Below are 23,246 nucleotides of genomic sequence, written 5' to 3'. Positions count from 1 at the left end.
TGCATGCAGACAGGATTACACGTGTGGTGTTGCTGTGAATTATGTTTACCCTGTACTTTAGCTTGCACGCACACACATACAACTAATCTAGTGATATCTCTGATGTGTGCGTGTTTGTGTTTTTATTAGGTTGTGCCGGGTGGGGTAGAGATTGTCTGTAGTGGATCCTTTAGAAGAGAGACACATGCACACATGCACACACACACACACACACACACACATACACACACACACACACACACACACACACACACACACACAGAGAGCTAGCAAAACAACTCACAGACACACACACACAGACGGTTAGAAAAACAAGCCCTCTCTACTCCCTTGCGAGTTCTCACCAAGCAGGCAATATCCAGACTTAGGTGTGTGTGTGTTAAAGAACCTAGCTATGCTAACTCTAGGAACTAGCCATGTGTGCTCTAGAAGCAATCTGTGCTGTATGCAGGACCTAACTATATTAACTTGAAGAGCTAATAAGCTGGAGTGCTAACTAGAGGAGCTAGCTATGCAAACTAGTGCATGTTGTTTACCATAGCCATCCCCTCAGTTACCGCAATGCTTGTGAGCTCGCGTAGTCATCCATCACTTAGCAGGAGACAGGTTCATTGCCAGCGGAAGGAGACTGGGTAGACAGTAGTTTAATTAGGCCCAGTAGGCTTAAAAACAACAGTGTGAGAAGGTGTTGAGAAAGTGTATCCCAGCACGGGGTGGCCTTGGAGGGATGAGGGGAGAGGGGACAGCACCCAGAGCAGGGTGCTGTCGGAGATGATGAGGGGAGAGGGAACAGCACCCAGGGCAGGGTGCTGTCGGAGATGATTAGGGGAGAGGGAACAGCACCCAGAGCAGGGTGCTGTCGGAGACGATGAGGGGAGAGGGGACAGCACCCAGAGCAGGGTGCTGTCGGAGAGGATGAGGGGAGAGGGGACAGTACCCAGAGCAGGGTGCTGTTGGAGAGGATGAGGGGAGAGGGGACAGCACCCAGGGCAGGGTGCTGTTGGAGATGATGAGGGGAGAGGGGACAGTACCCAGAGCAGGGTGCTGTTGGAGAGGATGAGGGGAGAGGGGACAGCACCCAGGGCAGGGTGCTGTTGGAGAAGATGAGGGGAGGGGACAGCACCCAGAGCAGGGTGCTGTTGGAGAGGATGAGGGGAGAGGGGACAGCACCCAGGGCAGGGTGCTGTTGGAGATGATGAGGGGAGAGGGAACAGCACCCAGAGCAGGGTGCTGTTGGAGAGGATGAGGGGAGAGGGGACAGCACCCAGGGCAGGGTGCTGTTGGAGAAGATGAGGGGAGGGGACAGCACCCAGGGCAGGGTGCTGTTGGAGAGGATGAGGATTGTATAAGCTGGAGATTCCTTATCAAGCAGGAAGCTAGTGGGATAGGCTACAGATGGTACAACAGCCTTACGTAACCAGCCTCATAAACATTTCACTTATACCGTACATAGAGAGGACACCCAATAAACATTCACACACACTCACACAAAAACACTTCACTTTATAGCCTAACCTACATAGACTGACGGGAGGGGGGGGGGGGTACTGTTGGCTACAGAGAACAGGGGCATGGAAATGTCCATTCCCAGTCCCTTCACACACACACACACACATACACACACATGCACAGTCACACACACAGGCTGGAGGAGTGTTTTCTAGCCAGTGAGAGACTGTGAGAGCATGGTAGTCCTATTGTCCTGGAGCGCTGTGGGAACTGGAGGGAGAGGAGGTGGGAGGAGACTGAGCAGAGAGAGAGAGGAGAGAGAGAGATAGAGGAGAAAAAGAGAGAAGGGGCCATGGGAGGGGGTGACAGAAGGTTAGGGAGAGAAAAAGAGAGAGGGAGAGGCTGCCCTATGTTTGGTTGAGAGAGAGCCAAGGCAGAGCGTGACTAACTCTGACCTGCGCTCTCTCTCTCTCTTTCTCTCTCTCTCTCTCTCTCTCTCTCTCTCTCTCTCTCTCTCTCTCTCTCTCTCTCTCTTTCATTGATGAAAACAAGGAAGGACTCCTTGTTCTTTAGGAGAGCATTTGTTCTCAGAACATCTCGGTTTGAATCGACAGTTGTGGGGTCATCAGTAATTCTGTGTAGTTGTGAAGTGTGTGTGCACGTGCATGTGTGGACGTGTGTGCATGTGCGTACAGCAGGGTTGAAAGGTGTTTGATCCGACTAAGGATAATCCCAAATCTCTTGTCCCTCATCACTTAACACAAACACACCCCCACACACCCCCACAGGCACGATCAGCTGAAGGTGCTGGATCACGACCTACACCCTGACAAACTATCAGGTACAAATGCAGTCACATGACCCAAGCAGGTCACATGATCTCAGGAGATTTTGAACTAAAGGATTGTCCACTGTAAAGCTCACACCACTGTCACCAGTATATTTGTTTTGTTTGTGAGTGTGTATGTCTCGCTCTGCTTATGTGTATGTGAGTGTGTCTATTTAAGCATGTTTGTTTGATATGGTTAATGATATTGCCACAGAGGAGGGTGTGTCAGCATGAGTCAGGGTCTGTAATAGGAAGCCATTTTGTGAGCTGGAGTGTGATTGGTTGTGACAGTTGGTGCTGTTTCATCTACAGCCGCGGGATTAGTCTGTTGCACAAGTTGGGCAGTGCTAGGCTGCCTGGGTGGGTGGAGCTAGGACAGCCTGTTACTAGGGGTGAGTGAGGTTGCAATAGCATGTTGCTACGGTGTAGGCGTGGTCAGTACAGGCTGAGGTGGGAGTTTGAAGGCTGTCGGAAGTAGACGCACAGACACACATCCTCTTTTCTCTCATCTCCTCTCCCACCCACTCCTCTCATGCATGAAAATCTTGCTCTATTAATAGACCCCTGAATGGAAACAGAATATAGTTCTCTAGGGAGCTGTGTAATCCTCTCATTACCCCACATACACACACCCATACACACACACACACGTTGACTGAGTGTTGAATTAAAGTGAGTCTCTAACCCAGGCTTGATAGTGTCAACACTTGTCATGGAAATCCTCATTTGCATGTGGCGTATCACTTCATCATGGTGACCTAACTGTGTTCAGACGACGTTGTCATGGCGACACTGACCTGAAGCAGGGAGACTGAGGATGGACCAAACCCCCAGCCCTGTTGTCATGGCAAATGAGTGTCAGGAGGACCTAGCAGTGTCACTGATATTTGGGTTGAAGACTGGCTATGGCTGAGCCTGTGTGCGCGTGCTGTGTGTGAAAACACACTCGTGTTTTCCCACCTCTGCTCCAGTAGTTAAATGATGTCCTATACCTCTCAGGTTACCATGGAGATGCATAAAGGGATTCTGTAGAGTGTAACAGGAGACAGTTAGTGCTGCACCCGATACTGCTATTATCATACGACTATTGTGATATCTGTTTATGTACACATCCAGCGTAACACAACCTTTCTCTCCCTCCCTTACCAGTGTAAACGGTCGCCATGACAACAGAGGTGGGATCCGAAACTGAGGTGAAGAAGGAGCCCGAGAAGGAGAAAGGGGAGGAGCCCGCTCCATCAGCTGACGCCCAATCCACCGACAGCCCCGCCCCTGAGCAGGAAAACCAGGAAGTCCCAGCGCCCTCTGAGAACACCACCCCGGAAGCTCCTGAAGCTACCACACCAGAGAAGAAGAAGGAGGAGGAGAAGGAAAAGGAGGGACCTGTGAAGGAGAAGGGAATCTCTCGTTTCCTGCCTCCATGGCTTAAGAAGCAGAAGTCCCAGACCCAAGTGACTCCCAAGGAAGCCACGCCTCTGGAGACCACGCCCACAGACGGGGGGGTGGCCACAGTAGAAGGGGAGGAGGAGAAGGCGGAGGCAGAGCAGGAAGTGGGAGAGACCTCTCCTCCGGTAGAACCCCCAGTGGAAAACCAGGAAGTGAACGGAGTGGAAGTGGAAGAGAAGGAGGAAGTGAAGTCAGAGGAAGGAGAGAAGGAGGAGAGCCACTCCACAGGCAGTGCAGACACTCAGGTACTATGCCGTTGTTATGGAAACACATTCTAGAACATTCTGATCTATTTTTGATCATCCACAAACTGTCTATTGTGCTCTTTCTATCTGATATAGCTGTCAGTCATCTGTCGGTGAACGCCTGATTTTGTAGTTCTTGTAGTCACATGACCTGATTCCTGACTCCTCCTCCTGTGGGACCAGTTCTATTTCGTACCCTCTCTTTCTCTGTCTTTCTTCTTCTACCTCCTCCCTCTCTCTCTCTCTGTCTCTCTCTCTCTCTCTCTCTCTCTCTCTCTCTCTCCCTCTCTCACCAAGGTCAAAAGCTATCAGCTCATACTGACAAGCTGGGCCCTGCTCTGTTAGAGACATAAGATGGATCCTCTGTTAAAGCGAGCGATAAGATGACTGCTCTTCTAGAGAGAGAGAGAGGGAGAGAAGATGGCTGCTCCATTAGAGAAAGAGAAGATGGCTGTTCTAGGGTTGTAGAACCCATTTCTGCTAAATCTTGGAACAGTCTGAGCTGAAATGAATAAAACATAACTGCTTAACAGATGCTCCTATCCAGAGTGACTTCATCAAGCACTCACTCACACACACACACACACACCATGTTACTTACCCGCCCTGATGTGTCCAATCCGACTTCCATCCAGAGCCTGTCTCTGAGCTGCTATGTGTGGTGGTCAGTATTGTGACCCGATCAGAGGGATCCTGAGCATTGAGGTCATCATCCTGGCCCGGTTAGGCCTCCGCCCTCCTCTCCTCCCATGACATCATCACCCCCAGACATCTGGCCAATGGAAACTCTTGTTCTTTGATAGAACTCTCTGAGGGTTCAACTCACTAAAACATCCACACAGACATGTAGACACACACACACACACACACACACACACACTGAGGGATGGACAAAGCAAGGACTTGGTTCTGATAGTATAACTACTGCAGATCTGGTGACTCGGAGCTCTCTGTTCATGTTGAAGGTCGGTTATATCTCTTATCTCTCTTGATCCTTGTGTTTGTGTGTGCAGCCTGCCAAGGAGGAGAAAGAGGAGTGTGTAGAGAAGGGAGCGGAGGAGAGCAAGCCACTTGAGGAGGGGGAGCAAGAAAAGGAGGAGGAAGAGAAGGAGGAGAAGAAGGAGGAGGACAAAAGCTGCAAGCCGGAGGGCCACTCCATCCTCAAGTCTCCTCTCAAGCTCACCAAGAAGATGAAGGTGGCCATGTGTCACGTGACGATGCTGGACGGAACCCAGTTCCCCTGCGAGGTGGAGGTGAGTGGAAGCCTAGGGACACAGACAACTCCAGCAACACAGCTACCGTCGCTGAACAAGCTACTAAGGGATTCGTGAGTGTGATTGGAACTTCTGGAATACTTGCGACTAGCATGTTGGTTGTGGATGTTGATGTGTGGTTGTGGATGTTGTGTCGTTGCCCTAGGTTACATTACATTAGTGACGTTGTTGTTGTTATTGTTATTGCTGTCAGATTCATAATTGTCTTCCTGTGATGGAGCATAATGGTCAGAAGTGTGTGTGTGTGTTACTGCTGTGGGGGAGCTGAACCAGTGGCAGCTAATGTCTTATTGATGAAATTGAGAACATGGACACATGCACACATGCTGTCAATATTGGAGAGATCACATTCTAGATAATGTTGTTTTGCACAGGACGAGGGCTGAGAGGGCGTGGCTGCTGGGTGTTGGCCTCCTCTCACCTCTCTGTGTCGTGTCCTCAGCTGAAGGAGTGTAGCGTGAGGGGACTTCCATACTTGCCATGTTTATACTGGTTCCCTAGGAGATGTAACGAGGTAATCAAAAGTCCTCCTCAGTTCCTGATTCGTCAGTGATGTGTGATGAAGGGATGTCCTGGGTAAAGGCAGAGCACGCTCTGCAGGGGGTTGTCTGGTGGCGGGTGGGGTGGGGGTGCAGGGGTGGGTGTGTACCCCCCAGGGTATTAAAGGGGGATCCTAACTGAGCTGCCCCCCCCTCCCCCTCCTGTCAGATTAGACCCGCAGCATCTGCTGTCATCTCTATTCTCTATTCCTGACTCTGTTAGTCTGTACTTTATACAGCTCTGCTCTGCTTATACCGCTCTGCTCTGCTGTGCACTAGTCTACTGTACTTGGGCCTAACTCTCTTCTCCTCTGTTCTGTTTTCCTCTTCTCTGTTCTCCTCTGCTCTACTCTGCTGTACTCTACCATACATACCTCTACTATACTCTCCTCTACACTACTCTGCTCTACATATACTGTCCTCTACAATACCCTGCTCCACAATACTCTCCTCTACAATACTCTGCTCTACAATACTCTGCTCTATAATACTCTCCTCTACAATACTCTGCTCTACAATACTCTGTTCTGCTCTGGTGTTTGAACAGGCCCTGCTTTGTCCTCCTCAGTAAGGCTCAGAATCATTATCAGCCATTGTTGAAGTGAATTCATCCAGAAGCCATGGGCATATTTATAATGGCATGTTATGTCCTTTCTCTTCATCGATCTCTTCATCTTTCCCTTCTGCTCCTTCTTTCCATTTTTCTCTTCCAATTTTCCCTCTGCATACCTCCGTCGCTCTTTTACCATTTCCCCCCCTCTCTCTCGCTCTCTTTCTCTCTCTCTCTCTCTCTCTCTCTCTCTCTCTCTCTCTCTCTCTCTCTCTCATTCTCTCTCTCATTCTCTCTCTCATTCTCTCTCTCATTCTCTCTCTCTCTCTCTCCCCTCTCAGTGCCATGGGAGCGTTCACAAACAGACAGGGAACAACAAAGCATTCCACAGAGGAAACTTTATTTTAGCAAACCAACCCCCGTCCCCCGAGGCCTGTCCCCCTCCCTAACCCCACAGCTCCACCCCAGACCCGGTCTCAGTCTCCCCTCCCTAACCCCACAGCTCCACCCCAGACCCGGTCTCAGTCTCCCCTCCCTAACCCCACAGCTCCACCCCAGACCCGGTCTCAGTCTCCCCTCCCTAACCCCACAGCTCCACCCCAGACCCGGTCTCAGTCTCCCCTCCCTAACCCCACAGCTCCAGCTCCACCCCAGACCCAGACCCAGACCCAGGGTCAGCCCCAGAGAAGGGAGAGGAGGAGGAGGAAAGAAAGTGTCAGTGTGATCACAGTCTGACTGGTTGTTTTTATCCTGGGTCTGGCCAGGTGTGTGTGTGTGTGTGTGGACGTGTGTGGCACCATTGCCCCGACCTACTGCATTATTCATCCCTAAATGTGTTACCAGGACAACCCCCCCTCATGAAGCTGGCCTAGAGAGCCACACCTATCACACCACCTCACATATCCGAGCACCCTGCACCATCTGGGAGGAAGTGTGTCTGTGTGTCTGTCTGTGTGTGTGCTCAGTAGTAAAATGCCAGCAATCTCAGCTGACCTACTTTCCATGTAACCCTGCAGACTAGTCCCTCTGGTTATGGTGCTGCATCCAGCATAAAGCCACACTACAGTGTGTGTGTTATCCTTAGCTGCCCTTGGTCCTCAGCACTAACAACCTGCACTGGGTTACAGGGACCACTGGAAGAATCTTAATGAGGCTAACCCCTAGCATAGCATTTAGGTAACACATAGTCTAACTACACCTTCCTGTACCTGCATCCTTCTCTAACAATTAGCGTACCATCAAGGTAGCATCTAGCCTAGCTACACCCTTCCTGTACCTGCATCCTTCTTTAACAATTAGGATAGCATCAAGGTAGCATCTAGCCTAGCTACACCCTTCCTGCACCTGCACCCTTCTCTAACACCTAGCGTAGCATCTAGCCTAGCTTCAGCCTTCCTGCACCTGCACCCTTCTCTAAAACTTAGCGTAGCATCTAGCCCAGCTACACCCTTCCTGCACCTGCACCCATCTCTAACACCTAGTGTAGCACCTAGTGCACCTATTACCAAGCCTAGTTACACCCGAACAGCCTAGCAATAACCAGTAACAGTCCGGCAACAATCAGCAACAGTCCTGGAACAGCACATGGCTTTTATAAGATCAATACAATCCATTAAGTGAGTGGATTTTCGCTCATCCAAACAGGTCAGAAGGGTGTGTGTGCATTTGTTCGTGTCTGCATGTGTACTAAAGGTGTAAACATAGTGTTGACAAACTATCACAAGTCCCAATCACGCTAACACACAAAGACACACACTAACACCCAAGCAGATCAGTAGGGACTGACTTTCCAAAACATGTTAGAGCTAAAAGCAGCTCCTAACTTGATTTAGGAGAAACTCAAAAATAATGGGCGTGTCAGTCCTAGTTTTAGGACTATTAAATCTTTGGGAATTACTCAAAGCATTTTAACGTTAAAAACCAGCTCCTAAATCTTTGAAAAGTTAGGTGTAGTCAATAGGACTCCTATGTGACTAAAACCAAATCACAAACAATCCTAAAACGGCAGAAGTGGGAAAGTTGAACTTCTTTGCAGGCATATTTCCCCATGCATAAGTTGGGCAAGAAGTAAAAGCTGTTCTTGCATGAAGTTTGACTCTTTTTTTTTTTTTTTTTTCACAAAAGTTTAGATGCTAAACTTGTACATGACTTCTCAGAATATTATTCTTGGTTTCATAAATCATCGAGACTTGGCCTATTTATGGCCACCTAACATATTTATTTGAATCTGGCATCCTGATACCTCCTTCTATTGTACTTCTTTGAAAAACACTACTGATAGAGACGCATCCTCTATCAGCCAATCACTGTTGGCGTAGTAAGTAAGCTGTTGGCTACTATTTGGGAGACCTCTTAGTGGTAAGATCAAATAGAATGTGAATTTGACCCCAGAGCCTTAGTAACATTGTACAGTCAGACAGAGAGCAGATCTCAGAGTGGGCTGGTGAGAAGCAGTCTTGGGTCCTCTCTTCAGCCTGTCTATAGGTCAGGGTCAGAACTGGGGGGGTTTATTGCCCTCCAGGCTAGACTGGGGAATGTGTCCCTGAGGAGGAGGTGGTGGTGAGGGAGGGGGGGGGGGGGTCAGGTCAGATCAGTTCTTTCTTTGTCCCTGTTGCCATTCAGCCCAAATACCATCAGGACCAGACCCAGCCCAGCAGATCCACAGGCTTTTGTTCTGATTGTCCTGTAATACCAGGCTGGTCCAGTTCTGCTGCGCCCGCTAATACTGCCCAGCGCCCAGGCCACGGGCCTGCTACACTGGCACACTGTCTGTCTCTCTGTCTGCCTGTTAGCCTGTCCGCATGTGTGCGTGCCTATGTGTGTGTGTGCCTGTGTGTGTATGTGTGCGTGTATATGTGTGTGTGTGCTTGCGTGTTTGTGTGCATGCCTGTGTGCCTGTGTGTATATGTGTGTGTGTGTGTGTGTGCTTGCGTGTTTGTGTGCATGCCTGTGTATATGTGTGTGTGTGTGTGTGTGTGTGCTTGCGTGTTTGTGTGCATGCCTGTGTGCCTGTGTGTATATGTGTGTGTGTGTGTGTGTGTGTGTGTGCGTCTACAGAGTAAATGTCAGCTCACACCCCTCCCTTGCCCTGTGGGTGTGCATTCTCCAGAGTTTACTGGAACTTTCAGCCAGTTACCTCCTGTTAGCCTGACACACACACATACACACAACACACACCTTTTGGGTGAACACTGTGTTCCTTACCATCTCTGCCGTTCAAAATAACTGTGAATGATGTGTTAAAGTGCCTCCTGCTCTCCCCATCTCTTTTTCTCCTCCACCCATCTCTCTTTTTCTTCTTGCCCACAGATCTTTCTTCCTCTCTCCATATATCTTTCTCTCTGTCTTCTCCCATCTCTGTGTTCTTTATCGTTCTCCCTCGCCCATCTTTCTCACTCTCTCCTATTTCTCTCTTTCTCAATCCCCCTGTCATCTCAGGCTGAGCTATGTTCTATGCTGGTGTGCTAGTTAAGCAGAATTCCAAGGTTATGACCAGGTTCTGACCCCTCCTCTCTCTGTCCTCCAGAAACGAGCCAAGGGCCAGTTCCTGTTCTTCAAGGTGTGTGAGCATCTTAACCTGCTGGAGAAGGACTACTTCGGCCTGAGCTACAGAGACAACGCTGACCAGAAGGTACAGACCTGCTCCTCTCCTGACCATAAGTTCTGCTCATATCTGTCAACCTGAGGCAGGAGACAGTACCCTCCCAATGACCCTGTTGTGGAGAGGAGCCCTAACCCAGAGGAACCAACCGAGGGGGAGGAGAGAAGAAGTCAAAAGAGAGAGAAAAGAAGGGAGAGCGGCGTGTTTGTGGTGTGCCAAGTGTGGAATGGGTCTGTGTGTGTCTGCACTTGTGTGTGCGTGTCTGTGGGTGTGTGTTTACAGTGAGGATTGGTAGGCCACAGTGATAATAACAGCCATGTCTGTCTGCTGGAGGAGGGCCAGAGCTGCAGCTGGCCACAGGGTTAGGACTGAACTAGTCTACACGAGACTGGATTCAACTAAACTGGGCTGGGCTGGACTAGACTCGACTGGATGAAGCTGGACTGGACTGGAGATTTTCTTTTAACTTTCTCTCACCCCAAGTTGGCCTTTCTCTGTCTTTCTCTCTCTTTCAACACAGTGTCATTTGTAATACAGACTTTTACAGAATCAAACTGTTTGTATATTAAGACCTGCCAATAGTCATGCCGACTCAACAGAAACAACTAGAAATCATTTTATTGTGAGTGCAAATGTGAACGTGTGTGTTTTTCACCTGTCAAAGTTGAAGTCACCATGTTTGTGCTTCCTTCCTGTAGTGCTGGCTGGACCCTACCAAGGAGATCAAACGCCAGATCCGCAGTGAGTTCTCTCTCTCTGTGTGTGTGTGTGTGTGTATGTGTGTATGTGTGCATGCCTACAATTACATTACCCTACATACCATTCTAATTAGAGCTCTACACCTCCCCACCCTGTAATTCGCCCCAACCTCACACCCACCAATCCATGCCTGCTGTGGCTCACACGCCCGGCTCTGATTGGTCTAAACACCTTAATGTCAGCTGTGATTGGTTTGCGTGCTTCACCAGCTGAGTTCTTATTGGCTTGTCGACCACTAAGGCCATTTACATTTTTATCATGAGGGAGGGAGAGGGATTGAGAGCAGGAAGGATGCAAATGTTTGCAGGAGGGTTACAGTTGGGGGCTGAACGGTTACAGAGTTGGGGGCTGGAGGGTTACAGAGTTGGGGGCTGGAGGGTTACAGCGTTGGGGGCTGGAGGGTTACAGAGTTGGGGGCTGGAGGGTTACAGAGTTGGGGGCTGGAGGGTTACAGAGTTGGAGACTGGAGGGTTACAGAGTTGGGGGCTGGAGGGTTACAGAGTTGGAGACTGGAGGGTTACAGAGTTGGGGGCTGGAGGGTTACAGAGTTGGGGGCTGGAGGGTTACAGAGTTGGGGGCTGGAGGGTTACAGAGTTGGAGACTGGAGGGTTACAGAGTTGGGGGCTGGAGGGTTACAGAGTTGGGGGCTGGAGGGTTACAGAGTTGGGGGCTGGAGGGTTACAGAGTTGGGGGCTGGAGGGTTACAGAGTTGGAGACTGGAGGGTTACAGAGTTGGGGGCTGGAGGGTTACAGAGTTGGAGACTGGAGGGTTACAGAGTTGGGGGCTGGAGGGTTACAGAGTTGGGGGCTGGAGGGTTACAGAGTTGGGGGCTGGAGGGTTACAGATTTGGGGGCTGGAGGGTTACAGAGTTGGGGGCTGGAGGGTTACAGAGTTGGAGACTGGAGGGTTACAGAGTTGGGGGCTGGAGGGTTACAGAGTTGGGGGCTGGAGGGTTACAGAGTTGGGGGCTGGAGGGTTACAGAGTTGGGGGCTGGAGGGTTACAGAGTTGGAGACTGGAGGGTTACAGAGTTGGGGGCTGGAGGGTTACAGAGTTGGAGACTGGAGGGTTACAGAGTTGGGGGCTGGAGGGTTACAGAGTTGGAGACTGGAGGGTTACAGAGTTGGGGGCTGGAGGGTTACAGAGTTGGGGGCTGGAGGGTTACAGAGTTGGGGGCTGGAGAACATCTGATCTGGTCTCCTGGGGGCAGACTGAAGAGAGAAAAGGAAATGGTCTTGCTGTGATGTCGTCTCTGGGTTGGAATTTTCCAAATAATCGGCAGCACTGTGGATCCCGTCAGAGAGAGAAAGAGGGGAAGGGGGGGGGGATAGAGAGATGAGGGGGGCAGAGAGAGAAGGACAGAGAGTGGAAGGGTTGAGAAGGGATCTAAACAGAGAAGGAAAGTGGGAGGAGTAGAGAAAGAGGGACTGGAGAGAGACAAAAAAAGGAGGAATTGAGGGAAGCAAGAAGGAATGTAGCAGATTTGTATTTTTCTTTCTCTGAATGAGTGTTCTCATTGTTGGTTCATGTTAGTCAAGGGCTGCGGTGTAGAGGCTGGAGTGTTAGACCTACAGACAGATAAACCTGCTGTCTGTCTGCCTGCCCATCTATCTGTCTGCCTGTCTGTCTGCCCATCTATCTGCCTGTCCTGTGTCTGAGAGAGAACGAGGGGAGGCCGTGATAGATCCTGGGAGCTCATGAACACATTCCCTTCTGTTCTAGAATGATCTTCCTGAGACCAATGACATAGTCTCTGTTCTAGAAAGGTCTCATTCTTGAGTGCCCTGATCTGTAATGAACAGATCATTCCAGGACAGTCAAATCTTTGCTCTATTCTGATCTTTATGAGTCCATTGACATAGACTCTGTTCTAGAATGATCTAAAGGACATCTTACAATGTGGAACAGCTGCTATCAAGGCCACATTCCAGCTCTCTTAATGTGGACCAGAACCAGCCTTTTTCTGGCCTCACTGACCCCCCAGGTCCTCAGGGTGTGGGGTGGGGGGGGGGGCACAGTGGGCCCAGTGTCTCATCAGGACACACAGGCTCGGTTCAGGGGAGGAGCGGCTTGTTTCTGGAATTCCTCCTTAATGACTTATCTCCCGCATCCCCTGGCAACAGGCCCACTGAGTTTGTGTGAATGTGTTTTTATCTGAATGGAAACTGGAAAGGTCAGAGTTGTGTTATGGTCTGTCTCATTCTCATGCTCTGCAGACATGAGAGGACAGAGCGTGAGGGAGTCCAGTGTCCAATCCGAAATCACTCCACCAAACCTATCAACAACAACCCAGTATCTATGTGGACCCACCTCTAACCCTACTGGACAACCCAGTAAAGCCCAGAGTCTCTTACATGAAACATGTGTCCGGTCGTTACATAACCTCCTGTGTCTGGTCCCAGAGGACGAGGGATAGCCTTCATCCATCCTCACAGTCTTCCTCTCCGCAAGCGCTTAATCATCCTAGCGATCAGCTGTGCTGGTCTATTGTTGCAAGGTTACAGCCTGGGCTGTTAGCACAACGTGTGTTCCACAGGTGAGGTGTGCGTGTGTGTTGGTTCTGACTCTAAGGCATCTCACAAGTCGAGTCATGTGATGCTAATAAAGAGAGAGGAAGCAAGAAAGAGAGAGAGAGAAGTTGGTGAGGTGAGAGAGGAATACAGGGGCGAAATGTTGAAGTCTGCTTCAGGCAAGATATTTCGTCTCTAATGATATAACCAAACCAGGGAGAGTGTGTGTGCGTGTGTGTCTGACTGTCCGATGCACAGCTGGACCAATTGGAGAAGTTGTGAAGATCAAAGCTGATCCACGTGTCTATCTGGTGAATAATTACTAACACGTCACTCACTCTGTCTGACATGGAATGTATTTTCTCTCTCTCTCTCTCTCTCTCTCTCTCTCTCTCTCTCTCTCTCTCTCTCTCTCTCTCTCTCTCTCTCTCTCTCTCTCTCTCTCTCTCTCTCTCTCTCTCTCTCTCTCTCTCTCTCTCTCTCTCTCTCTCTCTCTCTCTCTCTCTCTCTCTCTCTCTCTCTCTCTCTCTCTCTCTCTCTCTCTCTCTCTCTCTCTCTCCAGACAACAACTGGCAGTTTTCCTTCAATGTCAAGTTCTATCCTCCAGACCCTTCTCAGCTTACTGAGGATATAACCAGGTACACACACACATCTGCACACACACACACACACTCTCTCTCTGAGTGACCTTGGTTCTGGGTAGGAGTGGAGGTCTTTGCTTTGGCTGCAGATACATCTATTAACCCTGACACAGCTAGTCGATAAGGCACACAGACCCCCACTGGGGAACACACTCTCTCTCACACACACACACACACACTTATACACACACATCCTGTTCTGGATGTCCCAGAGCCCCAGGCCAGAGAGTGTAATTGGCCGTGGAAGTGCTCTGCTTGATGGCTGCCGCTACACTGGATAGACACTGCAGGGTTTTCTGCTCATGTCATACACACACACACACATACCACCCCCAGGTTTCTCATGCATGGTCGATCATGGTAGAAGCCAGGACGGGGAGGTGTATAACATGACTCAGCCACAGCTGTTCACCCTCTGTCCGCCCTCCAGATACCTGCTGTGCCTCCAGCTGCGAGAGGACATCTCGTCAGGCCGCCTCCCCTGCTCCTTCGTCACCCACGCCCTCCTGGGGTCTTATTCGCTGCAGGCCGAGCTCGGTGACCATGACAGCGACGAGTCCCGCCCCCTGGACTACGTCAGCGACTTCACCTTCGGCTCGGCCCAGGGCAAGGAGATGGAGGAGAAGGTGGTGGAGCTGCACAAGACCCACAGGTAAACACACTCGTGCACAAACACATGTACACACATGTACACACAGTGTAGAGGTCAGCCATGCAGACACACAGAGAGAGTGCGACAGAAAGACATCAGACGCATCCAGTGTGGAACACGTCATGACCAGAGCACTGGAGCCGCTGACCAGGCGTGCATGTCTCCGTGCTCTGTTTGTTTCTGTCCTCTTCATCTGTTGTTGTTCACTTGTTGCTCTCCAGGGGGATGACGCCAGCGCAGGCCGACGCCCAGTTTCTAGAAAACGCCAAGAAGCTCTCAATGTATGGAGTGGACCTGCACCATGCCAAGGTGACATCATCAGCCATGCGCCCGCTCTCGCCAATGACCTCATACCAGGCCTGGTTCTGTCCTCGTGCTAACTTCATATCATGTTATAACATGCTAGCATCATATCATGTTATAACATGCTAGCATCATATCATGTTATAACATGCTAGCATCATATCATGTTATAAAATGCTAGCATAATTGTACAGGCTTTTAGGACCGTGTAGACTGGGAGAGATGAGTTAGATAATGAGATTAAAGATGGGTGTCTGGAATGGCGCCTGCCTGTCTGGTCATCAGCAGAATACATTTCACTGCTTTTAACACACATGCACACTCACACACATTCACACACACACACACACTCTCTCACACACACACACACACTCACTTATCTCTCAAGCCTAGAAGGCTGCTACTCGAACCCCTTTTACAATATCATGTCATCCGACTAACTGACTTAGTATTGACTGCCTGTTCCATAATGTAACCCGGCCTGTCTCTGGACTGTGATGTAGTACTGTCTGTCCCTGCTCCGGGCCTTGATCTAACCATGTGTCTCTGCCTGGTGTGTGTATGTGTGTGGGCAGGACTCTGAGGGCGTGGACATCATGCTGGGTGTGTGTTCCAGCGGGCTGCTGATCTACAAGGACCGCCTGAGGATCAACCGCTTCGCCTGGCCCAAGATCCTCAAGATCTCCTACAAGAGGAACAACTTCTACATCAAGATCCGCCCCGGAGAGGTAGGGAGGAGGGGAGGAGGAGGGGGAGCTGTTGAAGGGGGGGGGGGGGAGGTTGTTGTTGTCATGGTCACCCCACCCTCTCCTGTGGGTTCCAGATGGAGCAGTTTGAGAGCACCGTGGGGTTCAAGCTCCCCAACCACCGTGCTGCCAAGAGGGTGTGGAAGGTCTGCGTGGAACACCACACCTTCTTTAGGTAACTGCCCTTCCCTCCGTCTCTCCCTATGTCTCTCTCAGCCTCTCTTTCTCTCTCTTGCTGGCCCTCGCTTTATCCACTCCAGTGTTTCCCACACATAGACTAATTAGTGGCGGTGCGCCACAGAATCAACACCAGCCGGCACATAAAAAAAAACTAAAACTATTTAGGTTAAAACACACAGCGTATTCGTTCAGCTGCATTTCCTTTCCCTGCTCTCCCTCCGTCTCTCTGTCACTCACGCGTCGTTCTCACATACGCACCGTCACAACGTCTGCACACGTTAGCAACGAAGCATACATACGCCTTTCTAGACAGACAGCTATATCAGCGAGCCTTCAGCATTAGTGCCGTAGCTAAAGGTCTAGGAAAGTTGAGGCTACTTTTCGCTAGGTAGCTATGAACATGTCTTAATTAAAGGTTCCCCTTTGTTCTTTTGGTGCGAAGTCTCAGGAGCTAGCTACTGGCGTCATGGAGCCGACCAGTTAAATATTTATTTAGCACTTGCGTTGCTACCTGCATATTCAGAAATTATTTGTTTGTTGTTAATTTTGTGAAGGTGTGAATCATTTTGGATTAATATTTAATATAATAAAGTTCTGTGTAACAAATTATTAACTAAGGAATTATTTTGACCCCCCCCAGTCTGACATGAAACAGAATGCCCCCCCCGCCACAAATTGCTTTCTAATCTGTTGGAAACACTGTATTCCTACTCTCTCTTGAGTCTGTCTCCCTCAATCTCTCTATCGACTCCTCTTTCTTTAATCTCCCTTTTTCTCTCAATCTCGCTCTCCCTCTCTTTATTTAGTCCTACTCTCTTTATTTCTCTCCTTCTATCGAGCTTTCTTTTTCTCTCCTCCCTCTGGCCTCCTTTTCCGTCACTCTGAACCTCTTTCTCTCCTTATCCCTCCCTCCCTCCCTCCCTCCCTCCCTCCCTCCCTCCCTCCCTCCCTCCCTCCCTCCCTCCCTCCCTCCCTCCCTCCCTCCCTCCCTCCCTCCCTCCCTCCCTCCCTCCCTCCCTCCCTCCCTCCCTCCCTCCCTCCCTCCCTCCCTCCCTCCCTCCCTCCCTCCCTCCCTCCCTCCCTCCCTCCATCTCTGTTATGAAGCATGCTAAGCTGTGTGTTATCTGGAGTGTGTTCTCAGTCTAGTGTGTAATTGGTTGGTCTCTAAGGAGGCAGGGTTTCCAGCCATGTCTCCCACCTAATCAGAGCAGCGTGTACACACACACACACACACACACAGACATGTCGTATCCTGCAGGAAGTCATTTCTCTGTGTCTGTTGAAGACACAGACCTCCACACTGCAGACAGGCAGAGTGATGAAAGTCCCTCCGGTCCTACCAGCCCAACAAGCCCTTGGCGACGCCTCTGTCAAATAGGTTCCACCTGGAGTGTGTTTGTGCATGTATGTGTGTGTGTGTTTGTGTTGGCCCAGTCCAAATAGAAAGCAGACACGACTCCGTGATCTCCACAGTTTAATCTTGCCTGTTGTTGTTGGCACGGCAACCAAGACCAAGACCCAGCCCCTCCACACACTAGTGACATCTTCGGCACTGCCCAGCCAATCACTGCCAGAAACCCTCAAGTGTCCACCCACCCTTCCATCTGCTAATGGTCTGGTCCATGGACTGTCAATGCTAACAATGTTAAAACATACTGGTTACTGGGATGATCTGGAGGAGGGTGGAAACCTGATACTACTGGAGAGACTCGTAGAGATATCAGCACACATCTGGCCTGAGACCCTTCCCCCTTTGTCTGTACCTCTCTCTCTCTCTCTCTGTCTGTCTCTCTCTCTCCCTCTCTCTCTCTCTCTCTCTCTCTCTCTCTCTCTCTCTCTCTCTCTCTTGTTCTACATGTAAGGAGGCCCTGCTGCTGCTGTGTCAAATGGTATGAGGATAGGGTTAAAACTATAGAGGATAGGGGCATCTGGGAAGTAGGACTAAGGGTTCACTCACTGTAGTAGACAGACACTGACGATAGGACTGATAAGGATGTACCTGTTTCCTCTTGACTTGGCCTGAATGAGCATACACGCTTGCACACACACACAGACACATGAGTCTGGTTGGCTTCAGTGACCTTCTCTTTTGGGAAGCTGTGTGCGTCCAACATCGTCTGTCTAGTAAATAAAACGTGAGTTTGCATGTACGTGCACGCCTGTGTGTGTTCTGTACTAACACGACCCCCCCCTCCTCCCGTCCTCTCTCTCTGTCTCTCAGGTTGACGGCTCCAGAGCAGCCCCCCAAGGCCAAGTTCCTCACCCTGGGTTCTAAGTTCCGGTACAGCGGGCGCACCCAGGCCCAGAGCCGCCAGGCCAGCTCCCTCATAGACCGGCCCGCCCCCTACTTCCAACGCACCTCCAGCAAACGCATCTCCCGCAGCCTGGATGGAGGTGGGACACACTCACTCACTCACACACGCACACACACACTGCAGACACACACAAACACTGTAGAAACGTGCACTGCAGAGAGACACACTTGCACACACACACACACACACTGTAGACACACATGTTGCCACACACACACACACACACTCTCTGTAGACATGAACATGCTCTGCACACCAATGCTTAGAGGAACACACACATGTCTTTCTCTCACGGTACACGCCACAGTTACACCATTGTGGTTCCCTAGGTTGGTAGTATTTGCATACCTGGTCCATAGCCTTGGACAGCTGATAACAGTCGATAACACACATACACACACACGCACTCACACATGTAGGGAATGGCACTACAAGATAGGTGAAGCGTAGACCCGCTGGGTAAAGTATGGAATGGGGGGCAGAGCTATAGGTGAGAGTAGAAAGAAAAGAGGAAAGCGGGCGAGCGCAACAGAAGTGTCGATCAAAGGGAAAGAATCTCTTGCATGAGCACGCTCAGCGTGTCTGAGCATGCTCAGTCTGGTGGAGCGGAGCGGCGGAGTGTCCCAGCGACAGCAGCCCGTCCCTCACAGTGTGTCAGGGTTAGATACAGGAAATAGCAGCAGCATCTGTTTCCTGTCTGGGGGGTGGGGAAAGGGGGGACTGGGTCAGAACCAGGAAATGAGAGCTGCTTGGGGAGGCTCAGCGTGTCCAGACGGGACAGAGGCCTGCTGTAGAGGGTTCACTACACCAACAGGAGAGAGGCCTGCTCGAGAGGGTTCACTACACCAACAGGAGAGAGGCCTGGTGGAGAGGGTTCACTACACCAACAGGAGAGAGGCCTGGTGGAGAGGGTTCACTACACCAACAGGAGAGAGGCCTGCTGGAGAGGGTTCACTACACTAACAGGAGAGAGGCCTGCTGGAGAGGGTTCACTACACCAACAGGAGAGGCTGTGTTTGTGTAGGTTAGGAGAGCTTTTGGAGGGCGTACAGTAGACATGGGGGTGTGGAGGTGTGGGAGTGGTTGTGTACATTGAAGGGAGGCGGGGGGGGGCAGTGTGTGTGTGTGTAGTGTGTGTTTGTAGAGTGCATGTGCATGCATAGAGCGTAGCTGCTCCAGCCCGTAATGACGATATCAGGTTGCATTCTTGCTGCATCATCCAATCACAGCTAAGCCCCAGGAATCCATGACGACCATATGGCTACGTCCAGTGTAGTCTTATCACGCCGTGGGTGGTCACACTTCACACACAACACACACACTCTCATACAGTCTGCCATGTACACACACACACATGCTCAATACACACACAGACACAGGGGCATGTGCATGAAGATGCTCTAGTTGTAACATAAACACCATCTGATAGGAATAACAGCTTCCTAATTCTGACTGTTTTCAGAGCCGCTCCACAGCTGAGGTGTCAAACACTGTTCTATAGTGATAGATGTTCTAATTCTAAGTGTAGCTTGTTGTACATGCAGAATATGCTGTACATGTAGGCCAAGTTACTTTACAAGCTAGGAATGGCTACTCTATCTGTAGAGTACACTGTACAAACCCTGAATGTGTATCCATCCTTCAGTCATGGAGAGAAGATGAAGATAAACAACACTGAGACTTTCCCGGTGGTAGACTGCCCTCTGCTGGACAGTCAGTGCTACTGCTTGAGATGTGTCTGAACATGATAACCTGACAGTGTGTGTGTGTGTGTGTGTGTGTGCTCTCTCTCCTCCTTCCAGCTCCAGTGATTAATGTGACAGACGCAGACTCCGGCCCCACCTTCTCCTCCACCCCTGGGGAGAACGGACATGACCCCGCCCTCGAACTCAACTCTGACTCCAAGGTGAGAAAGAGCAGGCTGCTGGGACCAACTAACCTCTCTCACACACACACAGACATACACTCTCTCTCACACACACACACACATACACACACACACTCTCAAACACATTCCTCCCCCCAGGAATAGCAGACCACCTACAGCTGCTGCTACCTCATGATCACGTGTCCAGCTCCCAGGTTTTGTGACATCATGGGTTATACTCTGCCTATTACCACGTTACCTTTAATGAAGCTCAGCTGTGATTGGCTGTCAGATGACTGATTCTGACAGAGACATTTCTGACAGAGACATTGTGCTGAAAAGGCTTCATCACACAAAGCTCCTCATCCAATAGCAGGTCAGCTTGCAGATGTCCTTGTCCAATAGCAGCTCAGGGTAACAATGTTCTCATCCAATAGCAGGGCAGGTTACGGATGCCTTCGTCCAATAGCAGGTCTTGTTATAGATCCTCTTTCTCTCTGTTTCTGCACTCTGCATGCCTACTGGTGATATCACTCTCTGTTGCACTGTAGTACCACACCCTATACTCCCCCCACCTGCCCCCTTCCCTCTGTCTGACCCCACTATGCTGACTCCTGACCTGGTGGCCTTGTGTCTCACTGACTAATGCTGTGTTTCTCTCCTCTCCTCTTTTCCCTTTCCTCTCCCTATGGTTTACCACACTCATCCTTTCTTTCTCTGGGTTTGTGGTCCTCTATGCTTTCTTCCCAATGTTGCATGCACCTGCACCTGGCATGTGTGTGTGCGTGCGTGCGTGCGCATACGTGTGTGTGTGTGTGTGTACACCTCACCCCCACAGTCTATTTTCATGTTCCCTCTCTCCTTCTCCTCCTCCTCCCTCTCCTCCCTCCCCCCGCCCTCGACACCATCTCGGAGCTCGATGTCCTATCAGATATCTCGGAGGACGACGCCCCCTCCTGGCCAGACCCCCCGGACTCAGACTTCCTGGGCAGCTCTGACTCCTCCCCCTTCCACCAGCTGCCGCTTGCAGACTCCATGACTGCTGCACAGTTCTTCCCCCTGCCTCTAGAGGCTCCTCCCCTTTCCATGAACCCCACCCTGTTCCCCCAGGCTTTCAGTCCAGAGCCAGAGGCAGAGCCTGCTGACCAACCACCAGATGCAGCCTCCCAGTGGGGGGGTGGCTTCTCTCTGAAGGGTGTGGTTAAAGATGGCTGTCTCCGTCTCTCCAGCCTGAGTCTGCCTGCAGCCCTGCAGTGCCACCTCCCCAACTCGACCTCCTCACTCCTGCCCTGCCTCTTGCTCCTATTGGCTGTTCTCTTATCTGCAAGCCATTCACCTGTCTTGGCTCTGCTCTTGGCCCCGCCTCTTGCGCTGACTCTCTGCTACTTGGAGATCAGGGCATCCAATCGTCTGAGGGCTTGCTCAGAGTTGCAAGCAGATTGCTCGAGCCCTTTCCCTGATGTGGATGATGTCATACCCACACACGCACTCAGCCCTCTTCACCACTACCCTCACACGCACACGCTCAGCCCTCTTCAGTGCTACCAGCAGCTTGAGCTGTGTGACCCTGCTGCGTAAAGTATCCCCCCCCCCACCCGCCCCTCACCCGCCCTCCCCCTCCTCCTCTCACACCTGTCCGCCTCCACTGTCCCCTATACTATACCCACCCCCCTTGCCCCCACCCCCCCACACACCTCTCTGCCCCCTGCGTGCTCTTCCTGTAATGCTGAATGTGCTGCACCTCCTCTTCTCTCCCCTCTTCCACCCCTGAGCCCTGGTTAGGTTTGACCGAAATTCTTTATATTGTCTAACCCCTCACCTGAGAGTCCCTCCCCATGTACAGAGAGCTTGTTTGTCAGCCTCCCGGCGTCCTGTAAGCAGCACGTAGATGTCCTCTGTTCTAACGTACCTGTCTGAAGGATGGAGTGTCCCTGTTCAGGTCACACTGCAGCGCCCCTCAGCTACTCAACCCTGGCACAGTACACCCTGGCATTGGTGACAGAAAGCACACTTGTTATTGGATTCAATCCCCTAATGAGATCAGGCTTCCGAGACTAGCCACGCCCCCGGTTTGCCCCAAGACCAGCATGTGCCATCGTCGCGTCCCATCATGCCTCACTCTGCTGTGGGAGGAGTCTGATGCGACTCCCATCAGTCACATGACTCTTTGGCTGAAAGAGAAACGGCACATTTCCCGTCATCCATTTCACCGTTTTTTTTCTCCCCACGATCATCCCCTTGACAACGATCATGCAGGTAGAGGAGGCGGAGCCTGGGGCTGCGGCCACTCCCACTGGGACCAGTGAGGTCTGTCAGGGCAATGCCCTCTTTCCCATCATGCCTTTAAGCTAGCGTACAGATGTCTGGGTAGGGCAGGTAACTGACTAACCTATCATTCTCTCCCGCACGCGCTCAGAAGACAGGACAGACAAACTCCGCACAGCTCCAGGTTGATTGATTAACCAGTCGAGTGACTGAGTATCTGTTGGTGTATTGGCTTGTCAATCATTTGGGGGTTTATGATTTTCTCATCCTGTCTGTGTTGTGATTCGTTCTCTGGGATTTTGTTTTGCCGCTGGGTTCTGCTGTTGTTTTCTGATGCTGTTTGTTTGCAGTCATAAAAGCAAGTTTTGTTTGTGTGTGTGTTGGTTGTCATGGGAACATGGGTACCAAGCACTGCTGTCCTGTCCAATCACACCTTAGTGTCACATGACATAACCAGGAATACGATTTGTTCACTATGAGCCTATTCCTGAGACAATTTGATTGGCTCTGTCCGACTTGAACACAGCAGTGCTGGTACTCACCCCCTCCACAGCTACAACACTGGCCCTGGACAGGTGACCCTGGTTAGAGCATCATGGCGCTACCTCAAGGTCAAGGTCACGGTGACCCTTGACCTGTGACCTCTGCCTGCTGATTGGTTGAACACTGAGCTGCCCCGCCTCCCCCTCACGTGTCCCTCCTTCTGATCCACAGAGCAAGCTGAGAGTGCAGGGGGACAATATTTATGTCAGACATAGCAATTTAATGTTGGAGGTTGGTACCGCGCTGTTGCTGGGAGACAATGATCCCAACCTCTACCTCTCTCTGCCAGGCTGCTTGCTCTCACTCTCTCAGGCTCTGTGTGTGTCCGCATGTGTGTGAGGTGTGTGTGTGTTGGGAAGCCCTGCATGATGGCGTGTCGTGTGGGGTTCGGGGTGTTCTCGGTCGGGGTGGGTGCATGTGTGTGATGGGGCGGGGGGTGGAGGGGTTGGGGTGCATGTGTTTGACCCGCTGTCGGGGGGGAGGGGGTCAGGTGGAGCTTGTCTAGCTCACAGCCATCGTCCTCTGTGTTGTA

General features: G+C 51.0%; 1 protein-coding gene across 10 annotated transcripts in view; it reads left to right on the top strand.

Annotated features, from left to right (window-relative positions):
• Positions 1-23,246, top strand: part of epb41l2 (erythrocyte membrane protein band 4.1-like 2) — a 41,409-nt gene that overhangs the window by 9,028 nt on the left and 9,135 nt on the right. For 7 of the 10 annotated variants that reach the window (XM_084699467.1, XM_084699466.1, XM_084699469.1 and 4 more), the window contains 12 exons: positions 3,428-3,969; positions 4,983-5,222; positions 9,859-9,963; positions 10,632-10,674; positions 13,765-13,840; positions 14,274-14,495; positions 14,717-14,804; positions 15,374-15,526; positions 15,622-15,719; positions 17,946-18,118; positions 19,842-19,945; positions 22,886-22,945. In XM_084699467.1, the coding sequence (XP_084555593.1) occupies positions 3,442-3,969; positions 4,983-5,222; positions 9,859-9,963; positions 10,632-10,674; positions 13,765-13,840; positions 14,274-14,495; positions 14,717-14,804; positions 15,374-15,526; positions 15,622-15,719; positions 17,946-18,118; positions 19,842-19,945; positions 22,886-22,945 (1,890 nt within the window). In that variant the 5' untranslated portion in view covers positions 3,428-3,441. The remainder of the gene's footprint in view (positions 1-3,427; positions 3,970-4,982; positions 5,223-9,858; positions 9,964-10,631; positions 10,675-13,764; positions 13,841-14,273; positions 14,496-14,716; positions 14,805-15,373; positions 15,527-15,621; positions 15,720-17,945; positions 18,119-19,841; positions 19,946-22,885; positions 22,946-23,246) is intronic. The other 3 variants (XM_084699471.1, XM_084699470.1, XM_084699468.1) reach the window with 1 other exon arrangement.

The sequence above is a fragment of the Hypomesus nipponensis genome, chromosome 6, assembly GCF_054491055.1.
Source record: "Hypomesus nipponensis isolate SF chromosome 6, ASM5449105v1, whole genome shotgun sequence".
NCBI classification, from domain to species: domain Eukaryota; kingdom Metazoa; phylum Chordata; class Actinopteri; order Osmeriformes; family Osmeridae; genus Hypomesus; species Hypomesus nipponensis.
The sequence above is the reverse complement of the archived record's forward strand: the minus strand, read 5'-3'. Positions and strand labels throughout refer to the sequence as shown.